The sequence below is a fragment of the Ptychodera flava genome, chromosome 10 (assembly GCF_041260155.1).
Source record: "Ptychodera flava strain L36383 chromosome 10, AS_Pfla_20210202, whole genome shotgun sequence".
Lineage (NCBI taxonomy): Eukaryota > Metazoa > Hemichordata > Enteropneusta > Ptychoderidae > Ptychodera > Ptychodera flava.
In genome coordinates, this window is record NC_091937.1 from 1,284,921 (window position 1) to 1,305,430 (window position 20,510).

At 36.6% G+C, this 20,510-nt stretch overlaps 1 protein-coding gene across 5 annotated transcripts in view; it reads right to left on the bottom strand.

The window, feature by feature from the left end:
- Positions 1-12,053: 12,053 nt before the first annotated feature.
- Positions 12,054-20,510, bottom strand: part of LOC139141706 (cytochrome b-245 heavy chain-like) — a 35,474-nt gene continuing 27,017 nt past the window's right edge. For all 5 annotated transcript variants that reach the window (XM_070711313.1, XM_070711310.1, XM_070711312.1 and 2 more), the window contains 4 exons: positions 18,227-18,346; positions 17,658-17,850; positions 17,384-17,508; positions 12,054-12,691 (listed from right to left, as the gene is read on the bottom strand). In XM_070711313.1, coding sequence (XP_070567414.1) covers positions 12,565-12,691; positions 17,384-17,508; positions 17,658-17,850; positions 18,227-18,346 — 565 coding nt within the window. In that variant the 3' untranslated portion in view covers positions 12,054-12,564. The remainder of the gene's footprint in view (positions 12,692-17,383; positions 17,509-17,657; positions 17,851-18,226; positions 18,347-20,510) is intronic.

Here is a 20,510-nt window from a genome sequence, read left to right on the forward strand (position 1 = left end):
TCTACACTCTAAATCATTGATTGGATTGCTAATAGCTGACTATGGCAAAGTAGATTCTACACTCTAAATCATTGATAGGATTGCTAATGGCTGACCATGGCAAAGTCTATTCTACCCTCTTAATCATTGACAGAATTGCTAATAGCTGACTATGGCAAAGTAGATTCTACCATCTTAACATTGACAGGATTGCTAATAGCCGACTATGGCAAAGTAGATTCTACACTCTAAATCATTGACAGGATTGCTAATGGCTGACCCATTGATTGGATTGCTAATGGCTGACCCATTGATAGGATTGCTAATGGCTGACCCATTGATAGGATTGCTAATGGCATGGCTGACTATGGCAAAGTGTTCTACTCTCTAAATCATTGACACGATTGCTAATGGCAGACCCATTGATTGGATTGCTAATGGCTGACCCATTGATAGGATTGCTAATGGCATGGCTGACTGTGGCTAAGTAGATTCTACACTCTAAATCACTGATTGGATTGCTCATAGCTGACTATGGCAAAGTAGAATCTGCACTCTAAATCATTGGTAGGATTGCCAATAGCTGACTATGGAAAGTAGATTCTACACTCTAAATCATTGATTGGATTGCTAATAGCTGACTATGGCAAAGTAGATTCTACACTCTAAATCATTGATAGGATTGCTAATAGCTGACTATGGAAAGTAGATTCTACACTCTAAATCATTGATAGGATTGCTAATAGCTGACTATGGAAAGTAGATTCTACACTCTAAATCATTGATAGGATTGCTAATGGCTGACTATGCAAAGTCTATTCTACACTCTAATCATTGATAGGATTGCTAATAGCTGACTATGGCAAAGTAGATTCTACACTCTAAATCATTGATTGGATTGCTAATAGCTGACTATGGCAAAGTAGATTCTACACTCTAAATTATTGATAGGATTGCTAACAGCTGACAAGGCAAAGTCTATTCTACACTCTAAATCATTGACAGGATTGCTAATGGCTGACCCATTGATTGGATTGCTCATGGCTGACCCATTGATAGGATTGCTAATGGCATTGGCTGACTATGGCAAAGTAGATTCTACACTCTAAATCATTGATTGGATTGCTAATAGCTGACTATGGCAAAGTAGATTCTACACTCTAAATCATTGATAGGATTGCTAATGGCTGACTATGGCAAAGTCTATTCTACCCTCTTAATCATTGACAGAATTGCTAATAGCTGACTATGGCAAAGTAGATTCTACCATCTTAACATTGACAGGATTGCTAATAGCCGACTATGGCAAAGTAGATTCTACACTCTAAATCATTGACAGGATTGCTAATGGCTGACCCATTGATTGGATTGCTAATGGCTGACCCATTGATAAGATTGCTAATGGCTGACCCATTGATAGGATTGCTAATGGCATGGCTGACTATGGCAAAGTGTTCTACTCTCTAAATCATTGATAGGATTGCTAATAGCCGACTATGGCAAAGTAGATACTACACTCTTAATCACTGACACAATTGCTAATGGCAGACCCATTGATTGGATTGCTAATGGCTGACCCATTGATAGGATTGCTAATGGCATGGCTGACTGTGGCAAAGTAGATTCTACACTCTAAATCACTGATTGGATTGCTCATAGCTGACTATGGCAAAGTAGAATCTGCACTCTAAATCATTGATAGGATTGCTAATAGCTGACTATGGAAAGTAGATTCTACACTCTAAATCATTGATTGGATTGCTAATAGCTGACTATGGCAAAGTAGATTCTACACTCTAAATCATTGATAGGATTGCTAATGGCTGACTATGGCAAAGTCTATTCTACACTCTAAATCATTGATAGGATTGCTAATAGCTGACTATGGCAAAGTAGATTCTACACTCTAAATCATTGATTGGATTGCTAATAGCTGACTATGGCAAAGAAGATTCTACACTCTAAATCATTGATAGGATTGCTAATAGCTGACTATGGAAAGTACATTCTACACTCTAAATCATTGATAGGATTGCTAATAGCTGACTATGGCAAAGTAGATTCTACACTCTAAATCATTGATAGGATTGCTAATGGCTGACTATGGCAAAGTCTATTCTACACTCTAAATCATTGATAGGATTGCTAATAGCTGACTATGGCAAGGTAGATTCTACACTCTAAATCATTGATTGGATTGCTAATAGCTGACTATGGCAAAGTAGATTCTACACTCTAAATCATTGATAGGATTGCTAACAGCTGACTATGGCAAAGTCTATTCTACACTCTAAATCATTGACAGGATTGCTAATGGCTGACCCATTGATAGGATTGCTAATGGCTGACCCATTGATAGGATTGCTAATGGCATGGCTGACTGTGGCAAAGTAGATTCTACACTCTAAATCATTGACAGGATTGCTAATGGCTGACCCATTGATTGGATTGCTAATGGCTGACCCATTGATAGGATTGCTAATGGCATGGCTGACTGTGGCAAAGTAGATTCTACACTCTAAATCATTGACAGGATTGCTAATGGCTGACCCATTGATTGGATTGCTCATGGCTGACCCATTGATAGGATTGCTAATGGCATTGGCTGACTATGGCAAAGTAGATTCTACACTCTAAATCATTGATTGGATTGCTAATAGCTGACTATGGCAAAGTAGATTCTACACTCTAAATCATTGATAGGATTGCTAATGGCTGACCATGGCAAAGTCTATTCTACCCTCTTAATCATTGACAGAATTGCTAATAGCTGACTATGGCAAAGTAGATTCTACCATCTTAACATTGACAGGATTGCTAATAGCCGACTATGGCAAAGTAGATTCTACACTCTAAATCATTGACAGGATTGCTAATGGCTGACCCATTGATTGGATTGCTAATGGCTGACCCATTGATAGGATTGCTAATGGCTGACCCATTGATAGGATTGCTAATGGCATGGCTGACTATGGCAAAGTGTTCTACTCTCTAAATCATTGACACGATTGCTAATGGCAGACCCATTGATTGGATTGCTAATGGCTGACCCATTGATAGGATTGCTAATGGCATGGCTGACTGTGGCTAAGTAGATTCTACACTCTAAATCACTGATTGGATTGCTCATAGCTGACTATGGCAAAGTAGAATCTGCACTCTAAATCATTGGTAGGATTGCTAATAGCTGACTATGGAAAGTAGATTCTACACTCTAAATCATTGATTGGATTGCTAATAGCTGACTATGGCAAGTAGATTCTACACTCTAAATCATTGATAGGATTGCTAATAGCTGACTATGGAAAGTAGATTCTACACTCTAAATCATTGATAGGATTGCTAATAGCTGACTATGAAAGTAGATTCTACACTCTAAATCATTGATAGGATTGCTAATGGCTGACTATGGCAAAGTCTATTCTACACTCTAAATCATTGATAGGATTGCTAATAGCTGACTATGGCAAAGTAGATTCTACACTCTAAATCATTGATAGGATTGCTAATAGCTGACTATGGCAAAGTAGATTCTACACTCTAAATTATTGATAGGATTGCTAACAGCTGACAAGGCAAAGTCTATTCTACACTCTAAATCATTGACAGGATTGCTAATGGCTGACCCATTGATTGGATTGCTCATGGCTGACCCATTGATAGGATTGCTAATGGCATTGGCTGACTATGGCAAGTAGATTCTACACTCTAAATCATTGATTGGATTGCTAATAGCTGACTATGGCAAAGTAGATTCTACACTCTAAATCATTGATAGGATTGCTAATGGCTGACTATGGCAAAGTCTATTCTACCCTCTTAATCATTGACAGAATTGCTAATAGCTGACTATGGCAAAGTAGATTCTACCATCTTAACATTGACAGGATTGCTAATAGCCGACTATGGCAAAGTAGATTCTACACTCTAAATCATTGACAGGATTGCTAATGGCTGACCCATTGATTGGATTGCTAATGGCTGACCCATTGATAGGATTGCTAATGGCTGACCCATTGATAGGATTGCTAATGGCATGGCTGACTATGGCAAAGTGTTTCTACTCTCTAAATCATTGATAGGATTGCTAATAGCCGACTATGGCAAAGTAGATACTACACTCTTAATCACTGACACAATTGCTAATGGCAGACCCATTGATTGGATTGCTAATGGCTGACCCATTGATAGGATTGCTAATGGCATGGCTGACTGTGGCAAAGTAGATTCTACACTCTAAATCACTGATTGGATTGCTCATAGCTGACTATGGCAAAGTAGAATCTGCACTCTAAATCATTGATAGGATTGCTAATAGCTGACTATGGAAAGTAGATTCTACACTCTAAATCATTGATTGGATTGCTAATAGCTGACTATGGCAAAGTAGATTCTACACTCTAAATCATTGATAGGATTGCTAATGGCTGACTATGGCAAAGTCTATTCTACACTCTAAATCATTGATAGGATTGCTAATAGCTGACTATGGCAAAGTAGATTCTACACTCTAAATCATTGATTGGATTGCTAATAGCTGACTATGGCAAAGAAGATTCTACACTCTAAATCATTGATAGGATTGCTAACAGCTGACTATGGCAAAGTCTATTCTACACTCTAAATCATTGACAGGATTCCTAATGGCTGACCCATTGATTGGATTGCTAATGGCTGACCCATTGATAGGATTGCTAATGGCATGGTTGACTGTGGCAAAGTAGATTCTACACTCTAAATCATTGACAGGATTGCTAATGGCTGACCCATTGATTGGATTGCTCATGCTGACCCATTGATAGGATTGCTAATGGCATTGGCTGACTATGGCAAAGTAGATTCTACACTCTAAATCATTGATTGGATTGCTAATAGCTGACTATGGCAAAATAAATTCTACACTCTAAATCATTGATAGGATTGCTAATGGCTGACCATGGCAAAGTCTATTCTACCCTCTTAATCATTGACAGAATTGCTAATAGCTGACTATGGCAAAGTAGATTCTACCATCTTAACATTGACAGGATTGCTAATAGCCGACTATGGCAAAGTAGATTCTACACTCTAAATCATTGACAGGATTGCTAATGGCTGACCCATTGATTGGATTGCTAATGGCTGACCCATTGATAGGATTGCTAATGGCTGACCCATTGATAGGATTGCTAATGGCATGGCTGACTATGGCAAAGTGTTCTACTCTCTAAATCATTGATAGGATTGCTAATAGCCGACTATGGCAAAGTAGATACTACACTCTTAATCACTGACACGATTGCTAATGGCAGACCCATTGATTGGATTGCTAATGGCTGACCCATTGATAGGATTGCTAATGGCATGGCTGACTGTGGCAAAGTAGATTCTACACTCTAAATCATTGATTGGATTGCTCATAGCTGACTATGGCAAAGTAGAATCTGCACTCTAAATCATTGGTAGGATTGCCAATAGCTGACTATGGAAAGTAGATTCTACACTCTAAATCATTGATTGATTGCTAATAGCTGACTATGGCAAAGTAGATTCTACACTCTAAATCATTGATAGGATTGCTAATGGCTGACTATGGCAAAGTCTATTCTACACTCTAAATCATTGATAGGATTGCTAATAGCTGACTATGGCAAAGTAGATTCTACACTCTAAATCATTGATAGGATTGCTAACAGCTGACTATGGCAAAGTCTATTCTACACTCTAAATCATTGACAGGATGCTAATGGCTGACCCATTGATTGGATTGCTAATGGCTGACCCATTGATAGGATTGCTAATGGCATGGCTGACTGTGGCAAAGTAGATTCTACACTCTAAATCATTGACAGGATTGCTAATGGCTGACCCATTGATTGGATTGCTCATGGCTGACCCATTGATAGGATTGCTAATGGCATTGGCTGACTATGGCAAAGTCTATTCTACCCTCTTAATCATTGACAGAATTGCTAATAGCTGACTATGGCAAAGTAGATTCTACCATCTTAACATTGACAGGATTGCTAATAGCCAACTATGGCAAAGTAGATTCTACACTCTAAATCATTGACAGGATTGCTAATGGCTGACCCATTGATTGGATTGCTAATGGCTGACCCATTGATAGGATTGCTAATTGCTGACCCATTGATAGGATTGCTAATGGCATGGCTGACTATGGCAAAGTGTTCTACTCTCTAAATCATTGATAGGATTGCTAATAGCCGACTATGGCAAAGTAGATACTACACTCTTAATCACTGACACGATTGCTAAGGCAGACCCATTGATTGGATTGCTAATGGCTGACCCATTGATAGGATTGCTAATGCATGGCTGACTGTGGCAAAGTAGATTCTACACTCTAAATCATTGATTGGATTGCTCATAGCTGACTATGGCAAAGTAGAATCTGCACTCTAAATCATTGGTAGGATTGCTAATAGCTGACTATGGAAAGTAGATTCTACACTCTAAATCATTGATTGGATTGCTAATAGCTGACTATGGCAAAGTAGATTCTACACTCTAAATCATTGATAGGATTGCTAATAGCTGACTATGGAAAGTAGATTCTACACTCTAAATCATTGATAGGATTGCTAATAGCTGACTATGGCAAAGTAGATTCTACACTCTAAATCATTGATAGGATTGCTAATGGCTGACTATGGCAAAGTCTATTCTACCCTCTTAATCATTGACAGAATTGCTAATAGCTGACTATGGCAAAGTAGATTCTACCATCTTAACATTGACAGGATTGCTAATAGCCGACTATGGCAAAGTAGATTCTACACTCTAAATCATTGACAGGATTGCTAATGGCTGACCCATTGATTGGATTGCTAATGGCTGACCCATTGATAGGATTGCTAATGGCTGACCCATTGATAGGATTGCTAATGGCATGGCTGACTATGGCAAAGTGTTCTACTCTCTAAATCATTGATAGGATTGCTAATAGCCGACTATGGCAAAGTAGATACTACACTCTTAATCACTGACACGATTGCTAATGGCAGACCCATTGATTGGATTGCTAATGGCTGACCCATTGATAGGATTGCTAATGGCATGGCTGACTGTGGCAAAGTAGATTCTACACTCTAAATCATTGATTGGATTGCTCATAGCTGACTATGGCAAAGTAGAATCTGCACTCTAAATCATTGGTAGGATTGCTAATAGCTGACTATGGAAAGTAGATTCTACATTTAAATCATTGATTGGATTGCTAATAGCTGACTATGGCAAAGTAGATTCTACACTCTAAATCATTGATAGGATTGCTAATAGCTGACTATGGAAAGTAGATTCTACACTCTAAATCATTGATAGGGTTGCTAATGGCTGACTATGGCAAAGTCTATTCTACCCTCTTAATCATTGACAGAATTGCTAATAGCTGACTATGGCAAAGTAGATTCTACCATCTTAACATTGACAGGATTGCTAATAGCCGACTATGGCAAAGTAGATTCTACACTCTAAATCATTGACAGGATTGGTAATGGCTGACCCATTGATTAGATTGCTCATGGCTGACCCATTGATAGGATTGCTAATGGCATGGCTGACTGTGGCAAAGTAGATTCTACACTCTAAATCACTGATTGGATTGCTCATAGCTGACTATGGCAAAGTAGAATCTGCACTCTAAATCATTGTAGGATTGCTAATAGCTGACTATGGAAAGTAGATTCTACACTCTAAATCATTGATAGGATTGCTAATAGCTGACTGTGGAAAGTAGATTCTACACTCTAAATCATTGATAGGATTGCTAATGGCTGACCATGGCAAAGTCTATTCTACCCTCTTAATCATTGACAGAATTGCTAATAGCTGACTATGGCAAAGTAGATTCTACCATCTTAACATTGACCGGATTGCTAATAGCTGACTATGGCAAAGTAGATACTACACTCTTAATCACTGACACGATTGCTAATGGCAGACCCATTGATTGGATTGCTAATGGCTGACCCATTGATAGGATTGCTAATGGCATGGCTGACTGTGGCAAAGTAGATTCTACACTCTAAATCATTGATTGGATTGCTCATAGCTGACTATGGCAAAGTAGTATCTGCACTCTAAATCATTGGTAGGATTGCAAATGGCTGACTATGGCAAAGTAGATTCTGCACTCTAAATCATTGATAGAATTGCTAATAGCCGACTATGGTAAAATAATCGCAATCATACCAATCCATAATCCAATGACAGTAGGTCAGAATTTGTAAGACAAGTTGTAAGCATAGACACAAAACAGCACAGAACAGACAGTAAATAGACAGTACACAAACAAAGTCATATTCATGAAAGAAAGATATATGGACCTCTGGCCAGAAGACCAAGAAGTGATGTCAGGTGTTTTGAAAATAGTAAGTGCATCCTGCCCCACATGTGGCACCCGCCATATATCAATCTATAAGTCAGATAGGTAGTGGTCACTAACTAAGGCCCAATGTCACTGATGCCATCAGTGATCATTTGTCGAAGAGAGATATTGTATTTATCTAACAGTAAAGTAGATTCTACACTCTAAATCATTGACAGGATTGCTAATAGCTGACTATGGCAAAGTAGATTCTGCACTCTAAATCATTGATAGGATTGCTAATAGCTGACTATGGCAAAGTAGATTCTGCACTCTAAATCATTGGTAGGATTGCTAATAGCTGACTATGGCAAAGTAGATTCTGCACTATTGCTAATAGCTGACTATGGCAAAATAGATTCTGCACTAAATCATTGATACGATTGCTAATAGCTGACTATGGCAAAATAGATTCTGCACTAAATCATTGATAGGATTGCTAACAGCTGACTATGACAAAGTAGATTCTGCACTCTAAATCATTGATAGGATTGCTAACAGCTGACTATGGCATAAGTAGATTCTACACTCTAAATCATTGATTGGATTGCTAATAGCTGACTATGGCAAAGTAGATTCTACACTCTAAATCATTGATAGGATTGCTAATAGCTGACTATGGCAAAGTAGATTCTACACTCTAAATCATTGATTGGATTGCTAATAGCTGACTATGGCAAAGTAGATTCTACACTCTAAATCATTGATAGGATTGCTAACAGCTGACTATGGCAAAGTCTATTCTACACTCTAAATCATTGATAGGATTGCTAATAGCCGACTATGGCAAAGTAGATTCTACACTCTAAATCATTGATAGGATTGCTAATAGCCGACTATGGCAAAGTAGATTCTACACTCTAAATCATTGACAGGATTGCTAATGGCCGACCCTTTGATTGGATTGCTAATGGCTGACCCATTGATAGGATTGCTAATGGCATGGCTGACTGTGGCAAAGTAGATTCTACACTCTAAATCATTGATTGGATTGCTAATAGCTGACTATGGCAAAGTAGATTCTACACTCTAAATCATTGATAGGATTGCTAATAGCTGACTATGGCAAAGTAGATTCTACACTCTAAATCATTGATAGGATTGCTAATAGCTGACTATGGCAAAGTAGATTCTACACTCTAAATCATTGATTGGATTGCTAATAGCTGACTATGGCAAAGTAGATTCTACACTCTAAATCATTGATAGGATTGCTAACAGCTGACTATGGCAAAGTCTATTCTACACTCTAAATCATTGATAGGATTGCTAATAGCCGACTATGGCAAAGTAGATTCTACACTCTAAATCATTGATAGGATTGCTAATAGCCGACTATGGCAAAGTAGATTCTACACTCTAAATCATTGACAGGATTGCTAATGGCCGACCCTTTGATTGGATTGCTAATGGCTGACCCATTGATAGGATTGCTAATGGCATGGCTGACTGTGGCAAAGTAGATTCTAAACTCTAAATCATTGATTGGATTGCTAATAGCTGACTATGGCAAAGTAGATTCTACACTCTAAATCATTGACAGGATTGCTAATGGCCGACCCTTTGATTGGATTGCTAATGGCTGACCCATTGATAGGATTGCTAATGGCATGGCTGACTGTGGCAAAGTAGATTCTAAACTCTAAATCATTGATTGGATTGCTAATAGCTGACTGTGGCAAAGTAGATTCTAAACTCTAAATCATTGATTGGATTGCTAATAGCTGACTATGGCAAAGTAGATTCTGCACTCTAAATCATTGATAGGATTGCTAATAATTGATGTTTACACTTAAGCTAATTTCTGTCATATTATTACCTACCTGTTTGTACTTATAAGACTTCTTCCCCGACTGCTCTCTAAACGCAGATAAGATCTTTAAATCTCGCCTCAAACCCCCCTTGGTCTATGAATAATTACCCATGATACACAGTTTTAATCTGCAGCATATTGTGAACTCACTAGCACACTGCATGTATCAACCTTTCCTGAAGGTGAAAGCCACCCAGGAAATAGGGGTAATAAATCAAAATAACCATGAGAAAATAACAACCAATGGAAATTACACCCGCAGCAAATAAAAATACACACAAAACTGTGGGGAGGAAGGGCGGGAGCAAACAGGTAGGTAATTATATGACAGAAATTAGTTTAAGTTTACACATCAATTCTGTCACCAATTACCTACCTGTTTGTACTTATAGGACAAACAACAGAATTCCACAGACCTTAGGAGGCTGAGACAAACTATTTGCCTGAAACTACCTGTTGACTGACAGACAGCGGGCCAAGAGAATGTAAACCCTCTAATTCCGAGGCCATGTCACGTAAATAAAAAGTGATGAAGGAATTAGCTGCCCGCCAAGTTCCTGCACGAATGACTTCGTCGATGGTAACACAGACATCTGTGGTTTATATGGCAACACAATTATAGATGTATCACTAAGGGATGGTATTGATCTCTGTATAGCAACAATGGCATTAATGAGTCTATGGCAACACGATAGAATCTATGACTGTATAGCAACAAAATGGCATTGATGGATGTATGGCAACACAGTGGCATCAGTTGCATTGGCATTCCTATAGAATGGCATCAACAGCTAAATGGCTACTCAATGGCATTGATGGCTCTATGGAGACTCAATAGCATTTCATGGCTGTATGGTAACACAGTGGCATCTATGGCTCAATGGCACCAATAGCTACGGGCAACACTTTGTATGTATGGCTTTATGGCAACAATAGCATTGATGGCTCTATGGCAACACAATGGCAACAATGGCTCCATGGCAACACAATAGCATCTTTTGATGTATATGTATGATGTTGTATTGCAAAACAGTAGCACGCAATGATGGCTCTATGGCAATCTATGGCTCTGTCTCAACACAGTGGCATCGATGGCTATATGGCAACACAATGGCATTGTTGGGTGTATAGCAACAATTTCCGTTCATGTATACAGTTTGGTATTATAATCACAGGGTTAAAACATGTGTCATTGGTACACCATGAGACAATTGATTCAGTAAAACCAATCTAATGACTGCATGGACTGAATGATGGCGTTTTCTGCAACATGATTTAATTTTCATGCTCTTATGATCTTTGAGAACTCAAGTTGACAACAGGAGTAGTTTGGTAACATTAGCTGAGTAAAGCTCTTCACTCAGATGAACCATCACTGATGAAGCTACAAATTGAGTGCAGATTGCAAAATTTTTGGATTATCATTTCTCAATTATTACATGGTTAGGTGAAAGGTTTTAATTCAAACAAACAGTTACTAGCACCTCAATAATATCACTTATCTTTCTTCATGGTTTGTTAGTGTTCTTAATTTAAAGAAAACTACAGCATTCATATTATCAGTACTACATCACCTGAGTGATGACCAAGTCACAAACATTTTAATCTTTGTACTTGCTAGCTGAGTAACAATGTTTTGTACAGTTTATATCAAAAGCATTTAGACAGCCATGCTTATATCCAGTCTAAATTTGTAAATCACTGAATGCAGTGTTAATATTCAGAAGGCCTTCTGAAGTCTGATAACATAAAAGAATGCTTGCAAAAATTAAACCTGTCATGAAGCAAGTTCATGTGGTATACCTTTTACCATCTCTGTCTGATACTGTGTGAACTCTACTTCCATGTCTGTGTTTGGTAGTCACATAAAAAAATTAAAATTAAAATAACAAGTAAGTTTTTTATATTTTTAATTGTTGGAATACTACAGTGGCTGTTGTAATGTCATAAAAACACAACTTAAAATTTACATTAAATAAGTGGATCAAATGTAGTTTCAAACTCACTTCATCAAGGTATCATCCACTTTAATTTTGAAAGCAAAGATAAGATAAAGAGCTGCTTATTCACTGATTCCTAAAACTTTCAAATTAAAAACACTTGTAAAAACTTCTGGTTCTTTTCTTGTTTATTTTGCAAATACCATTGTACATTGTAAAATATTTTATAAGTATACTATCGCAAACCCTGTGTACATTGCATTGTTTTGCAGCTCGAATATCAACTAATCTTTTACAACTTGTGTCATTGGCACACAGACAGCATCTCTGATACTGCTCATATCTATGGTACTCTATGACAAAACCCTTACTGTAAAGTGGTTTTGGCAGTGGTTGTATAATATTGTTAAAATAAAAAGGAATATACACAAAGTATCATTCATCATGTTTTGCTTATGTAAATTCTAAAAATTTTCTTTATTGTAATGAAATCTGGTACCATCTTGTTTAATTGTAGAGTATTCATTGCATTTCTTATGCAGCACAGTTGACAAAGATTTTGGTCCACAAAAAAATACTCCAATATTAGTCCTGAGAAACAAAAAGAAAGGAATATGAATTGTACTGGTGTATTAATTGTCAAGAAGAGGATGAATGCCAATTTGGCATGGTTCTTTGTTGTAAGTGTAATTTGATCAATTGTAATTATGAACAATTGCAAAGACTGAGGTAAACTGAAGACTTGATACCGTCACTACAGATTGAAGTACTTGAGAAAACCTTTCACAAATGTAAGATGCTTTTGGAGTCACTTTATCCTCCACTGGTTTAATTATCAAAAACTGTAATTTCAAAATATTTATTGAAAATAGCAGTATTAGTGGATGGAATTGGTATACTAGTATGGGACACAAAATGCGTATCTGACCACTGTGATCATTGTCGGAAATCAGGTGAGGTGCACATGTATTCCTATGTTGAATGTGGCATTGTCAATTTGTAACACTTTGGGCCCCTTGTACCAAAAAAAAGGCACCATATGGAACCACTCTGTCTATGTATCAGTGTATCAATCCCTCCATCTGCAAAATTCACGGCATTGTATACGTTGAAAACTATGAGACATTGTCAAAATTTAATGTGACTATCTGGATAGACTGAATCATTATTGGCATGGTTTACATGATTGAATTAATTTGCATAACATCAAAAACTCTAAACTGCTATACATGCATTCCTATCCTTTACCAGATTCATAAGGATGTTTGTGGCACTATGTTTACAGACACATAAATTAAGATGGAGGGTGTGGACATATTGACAATACACCAATACATATCTTTCTAGATTTTTGTGGTTAGTTGCAACTTTCACAGTATTAACATATCTTCCAGCAACTTTCCTGTGTAATGCTATGGGAAAACCACTGTGACATTTGTGTAATAATTTGCCATATTATACTTAGGCACACCTTGTCCAAATATGGGCAAGCAAATGCATTTCAAAACTAGTGTTATTCTGTTTACTACACGCATTGTTATCTGCAACTGTTCCATTCATAATCAACACTAGAACATGATTCCAATAACATCTCCTCATGATTCTACAAGCAACATTTAACGGTGAAGTAGAGCAAAATTATGTGATTTCAATAGAAATCCAATGTTAACTGAGCACATTACAGATGATTGCGTGTTTTTTGAAAGATTTGAAAGTGAAAAATCAGATCAAGTGCTATCATGTGAGCCAAGCTATCACCGATTGCCTAGCTTCAAGTACACGGTCACTTCATTATGAAATCAACAGACTAGGTTGTCCTTCGTCAGTGTTAATATTCCTACTGGTGGTCGAGATTCTTGCAACTGCAATCCGTAGTAACGATAATATCAATGGTATTGCTATTCAAGATAAATCAATTAATAGATCAAGACAGATTAAAATTTACCAAGTAGCTGATGACACTACACTATTCTTAGCAAATGAAAATAGTGTCCATGAAGATCTTCCTACAGTGAAGAGCTTTGGCAAAGTCGCCAGTACACAATTAAATACACAAATGACAGATGGTCTATGGATAGGTAAATGGAAGACCAGGAGTGATATTATTGCTAGAATAAGCTGGTCTGATAAACTCATCAACTTTTTAGGAATGTATTTCCACACCACTATCCAAATTTGTAAAGAGTTAATCTGGCAGGAAACACTCCAAAAAGTGTCTAACACTCTCAAAGTATGGAGTAATCAAAATCTTACTTTGTATGAGAAAGTTGCAATCTTAAAAGCTTTTGCACTGTTGAAATGTATTTATCGACTTTCTATTAGGTTTTGCACCTCATCAACTGAGGCAAATAGATGCGTTGTTCTTTAATGTTTTATGAGACTCGAAAACGCACAGAATTGCACGAAACACAATTATAGGAGATTATACGAAAGGTGGAATGAAAACAGTTTATATTTTAGAGCAAAATAAGGCACTTAAAGCGTCATGGTCAATGCACTGTAAGTACTGGTATATACATACAGATGGAGGAGAAAAATCCAGTTGGATATTGTATTTAGAAAAAAACTATATTGACTATATTTGTTTTAATAGCAATTTTACAAAACCTAAAGATTGTCCTGAAACCACTGCTCTTCCTTCTTTTTACGGAGAAATGATTTTATTTATGCACAAATGCCTTGAAAGACGGGTGAAAGCGCTAAATGCGGCAGAGTCTTTACTTAGGGAAGTGGTATGGTCTATCAATTTATTCGTTTTAAAAACAAAACTTTGTTTTTCCCTGAGTGGATCAAATCAGGTATTATTTTCGTGAAAGACATAGTCACAGGTAATGAGATAGATTTTGATAAGATAACAAATATTCTTATTAATAAGAGTAATTATGGTAGTGAATTTTTTATGTTTTCAAAAGCTTTAAGACCTTGGCTAAGCCTTTTATCTGAATGGAGCACTGAATGTTAATGGTTAAACCACTGTATTTGAACTTACTTGAAAAGAAAAGTAAGAAATCTCATGTAAAAGGTATGTGGAGTAGGAAATGTGGTTTACAACAATTGAACTGGGCTTTTATCTGGGGCAATAGATGTACGAAATGTGCCATGGATAAAAAGCTTTGTAATTTTGTTAATTGTATCTTACCAAATGGGAACAAATTATTCAAATGGTAATGAAGGTGGAGCTGCATGTTGCCGACACAGCTGATTTCCAAGAACTGGGAAATTACAAATGGTGTTAAATAAAGAGCATTCATTTTAATGTGATTTCATTCATTGTTGGTACACATAACTTGCTTTAAAAGGTCTACAGGTGAACACATGATGTCATATTGTATATCAATACAGGATGCAGCCATAGCTTTTTGGAAAAATTTACAAAAATGGCACCAAATGTTTGATATGGCATAAATTTCTATCTGTAAATCTTTGCATATATTGATAAATGCATATTTGTCATTCCCATAAGGTTAATGGTAAAACCTTTACAGCCTTGATACAATTTTTGCATTCTGATCATCGCATGCAATTAGAATTTGTAATAAAAGTATTCAGCAAGTCTTTTATATTTGTTGTTTTACCCAAGTTGTTCATGAAAAGAGTAGGTTACGTCATATACAGCTACATCTTTATCCATTGCTCTGAATTTTAATACTCCTGCTTCTATAACAGTGACCTGGGTAGCTAACCTGTGTAATCTTCATTTTTGTATCATGCAGAGATATGTATGTGATACAAGATTAGGGTAATTATGCGCCTTATCAGATGTTTGTGTACCTTAAAGGTATTCGGTTACCTGTATTTTAATAGCCAATCACAGATTTTACGCGGGTGGCCGCTTTTTAAAAAGAGCGCCTTCACACGACCAGCCATGGCATTCTAAGCAGCGTCGTCTGCATGTTCTTTTACATATCAAATATGGAGGACCGACTGCTACAGGTGTTACGTTGTAGTACGCTAAGCCCCACCTCCTTTACTATATATTGAATATGCAAATTTACGGTGACCATGTACCTTTAAAGTCTTTATGAAATCTCTGTCATAATGGTAAGGTGAAATAGACATTTAATTGATATCAATTTCTTCAAGAACAAAAATCTCGAACTTTCTTTTTTCTATCTCGCAGGACTGGTCCTGTCCTGCTAATAATTATAAGCTCTACCTTGCAAGAGATGCAGCCATAACATCAAGAAACAATTGAATGAATGAAGTACTAGTCAACTGACAGTTTTCACTGCTGATGTGTTGTTGGCCATTGTTCATCAATTGTCATTCCACCTTCCTTCATGTATCATACCTATACAGGGAGGCCATAGAAGTTTTACTTTGACTTATACTACTCATTGTGATTGTTAATTACACAGGGCCCGCCATAAAAGTTTTACTGCTGTCTTAAAACCTTTTCTGATTTGAGCTGATACACTTTTGAGTGCATATCAGTATACTGATACCACTTCAAGGAGTCCAAATAGAGTAAGATATACACTATGTAGTGCCACACAAACACTGCATTTCCTAGCTAGGAAGGCAAGAGTCCAACTACCAAAGATTCAATCTTCAGATCATCTAAGTGCATGGTTCAATGAAAATGCTATGAACTTTTTATCAAGTTTGTGAGATCTGCTCAATAATGAAAGATTAAATACAGTATATATAAAGCACTGGTATTAAAATGCCATGTTTTAAATGTGTTACTTAAGGACAATGCCACTTCAGATGTGTATAATGTAAAATTTTAAACTGAACTTATCCCAAGTTAGACTCATATATTTCTCAAGTATTTCAATCTAACAATGGGAGAAAGGTTTCACATGCAGCCTGGGTAACCAGCTGTCAAATATTTTGAAAGCTTGTCCTTGTGGTTACCTTACTTTGCAGATCAAACTCCATCATCCCTATTACTAATCTAACATTCTTATGATGCCTTTTGTAGTGAATACAGATTATAAACAATTACTTCAATTACACTGTCAAATACTATCCCAAAGAATGTAATTTAGGCACTACAATATTTTACCAATAATACTGTTTCAAGGCAAAACACAGGAACTAAACATTACTTCAAAATATACAGATTTGTGGTACACACGCTACAATTTGCCTAACCTTGATGTCAGTTTACACTTCAGTGCAAAGAGAACAGAATAATGAATTTGAATAATAAAATTGATCATGTGTGGAAAGAATGCAGAATAACAAGAATATAGCAATAGATGCAATCATACAAAATATTTTGAGCCAGAAATGATAATATTGAGTATACATTCAGATTTGAGGACTGGTACTCACCCAGGATGTGCATCAGCTATGCCTGGAAATATCTGATCCCATTGTGGTCTTCCATAATGAGTTTTCTGTTGAAGTCCAGTCACAACATCTGCATCATCACCCTCGTGTAAGTAAATATTCCTTGCCTAAGGACAAACATTTAGTGATATGTCAACAAAATCATTTTCTGACTTTTATTATTTTCAGTATAGCTGTTTAAACGAAAACTTGTTTACCGCAAAAAAGACATGTTGATTGAATATTTTCCATTATGTTTAAATCAGAAAATACTCACCTGATTTGCATCCCAGCCTCTTGTCAAGAATATGTTATAATCAAGGAAATTCCTATTGCCCAATTCTAACATCTGCTGCTCTAAATGTTGGAGCAGATCAGCAAACCATTCAAAGGCATTTGTGTCTGGACAAATCCAGTAGAAGTATACTTTCTGCAGTTTCAAATCATCATTTGGATTGTTATACTTATACCTAGAAAGAAATACGGTAAGTCATTCAAATAAAGTTGTTACCAATTGCTTTAGAATATTAAGAATCACTGAAGCTTTAATCATGCAAATTGTTCTTCACTTGCATTGCTGGAACTCATCATGTGAAATCAGTTGAATATTTATTATATGAGACATAGAAACAACTTGAATGTCCAACAATTTTTGCTCCTTGAACAATTTTACGTAGCAGCATGATATCATTGGTGAAAAATAGACAGCAGTGGCGCTCAGAGTTGCTGGTAGTACTAGAGGAAACAATCAACCAGTCATCAAACATGGAGAATGACTATGAATAAAATGCTAACTTCAGCAATACAGCCTAGCCTAAGGTTTGTCAAATGTGGATATATACTTACCATATTGACTTCAAGACCGATGCGAATGGAGTGGCTCCAATGCCAGCAGCAACACACACACCGACAGAATATCTGAATATGTCGGTACTTGACGTACCAAAAGGACCATCAATGCCAAGACTGTCATAAATATGAAGACAAATTCTTCTTTAGTTGACAAAAATTATAGAGTCAAAATATAAACATGGCCATACATTTTCCATAAACCTACTGTGGCTGAGGAATGTAAAGAACATTTTTATCACTATTTTTGGTGTCAAAATTCTGAACATGACAGACCACAACTGTTTGACACAACTTGTTTATGATACATTTTAAAAATACCGTGAATGACGCTGTACCTTCTCTAATGTGTGGCCAGGTCAGGTAATTGGTCGTTGGCATGGAGTTATTGGTAAATAGTTGATGATGTAGGGGCATGAGGTGAGATATGGACCCAAAGAACCCAAAAGATGATTAAATACATCAATCAAAAAAATTCTAAGCTACAGTATAAACTGCCTAAAGATAGTTCAGTGTGGAAAAAAGTTAAATAATTCAGAAATAAGAATTAACAGTCCAAAATAGTAATGACGCACTTCCCTACTGACCTGAGTGCATGTGAAATACACAACCTGGCATCTGTAAATTAAATGTATACCAATGATCATTTTAAGTCACTTTTAACTGTTTTTAAGGGATATTCCAAAGAGTCCTGTGGAAATGATGAAAAACGCTTATCTGGTCTTGTGTTTGTAAAACCTCATGGCTGATAATTGTCATAGTATTCAAAAGAAATTGAAAGTGAAGAAATTACTGTTTTTAATAGGCATATTTTCCTTGAAATACATGACCGTGTAAAGAATATATGCTTAAGTGTTTAAGAGTAAATTTCTTTTCAAAAAATAATTTAATCTGTGACCAAAGGATTTTTATTCTTTGAGTTTACAAATTCAAACATTGCAATTTGTTCAATCATCTTGTGCAGTGCAAAATTTATAAAATGACTGAAATACAAAAAAAATTAGCAGAATTACAGTCTTTGTGATGTAAAATCATGGTTGACATCACGATAATTGTTAATCTGTTCGAAGTACTTTCTATAATTTAAAAAAGAAAAGTTCATGCAGAAACGGTAACATATATTGTCAGCAATGTAGTGTAAATTTTGACTTTACATCAAAATATGCCTTTGCTGGATACCAATATGTAGGGCGAAATATTAAAATCAGCCGTGTTCAGCAAAATTCACACAACAGCATTGATCCTTTTCTAATTTGATTTGATTTGCTTATGTTATCCTTGTATGACAGTCAGTACAATATGGAACTTGAACACAACACAGTGAATAAGTATGCTGTAAATGAAATGGTGTGGCTGCATCCACATGCAGCAATAGGAGTGCCTTTGTCTCTCACCCCTCATTTCCAACCTGTCCCATCCCTGAAAAATAGTTTGGCCTTATATTTATAATGTTAATAATTTCTGTATTTGTTAAAATGTGCGCATCTCAAAACTTTTGATCATAAACATTTTCATTGTTTTTTATAGCTGAACAGTCAGTTAACCTGTTTATTTTGAATATTTGCGCATTTTTTCTCAGTATTTGACATTTTCAGAATAGCTTCTTATTCATTTGTCATTTTCTAAAAGTTAAAATGCTCCTTTGTGTGGTCAAGCTTTCCACAAGCATCAAATGTTGTACTTCATATAGGAAGGTCTGCCTCTAGAGGGCGGGCATCATGAATAGTCTTTGTTAGTCATTTCCTCCACATAAACTTCTGATTGTACTGTAAACATTGAACATGGCCGACGTCCGATTTTCCTGTCAAAAACTTTCACTCATTTCGTTCATATGACTCTGAAACTCAAGGAAACGATTGGGAAGAAAGAGTTATCTTGAAATATTGAGGTACTCGCCGATATTTTGCAAAATTAAATGAGAAAAATGCAAGGAAAATGCGACAGGCTTACACAACGACCGTTTTCAGACTCAGAAGCATATGATCATCTGCAGATTATGCAACAGGCCCATATCACGTGAGGCCATGAGGGGATATCCATGCAACTCAGTACCAAACACTAGCGCACACAAGGAGCAAACACACAAGTGAGTACCCCTAACGTCAGCTCAGTAGTATGTAATAGATCGTAGTCAACTAAGAACCTTGGAGAAAGGCTTACATGTAACACTGTGGCTATGCCACTAAGTCCCTTTTGATTTTTGTCACAACTCAAAATCGTTCTCCTACACCTCAACCTGAACCATGAACACCCCCACCAGTTTATGATATGACCCATTACA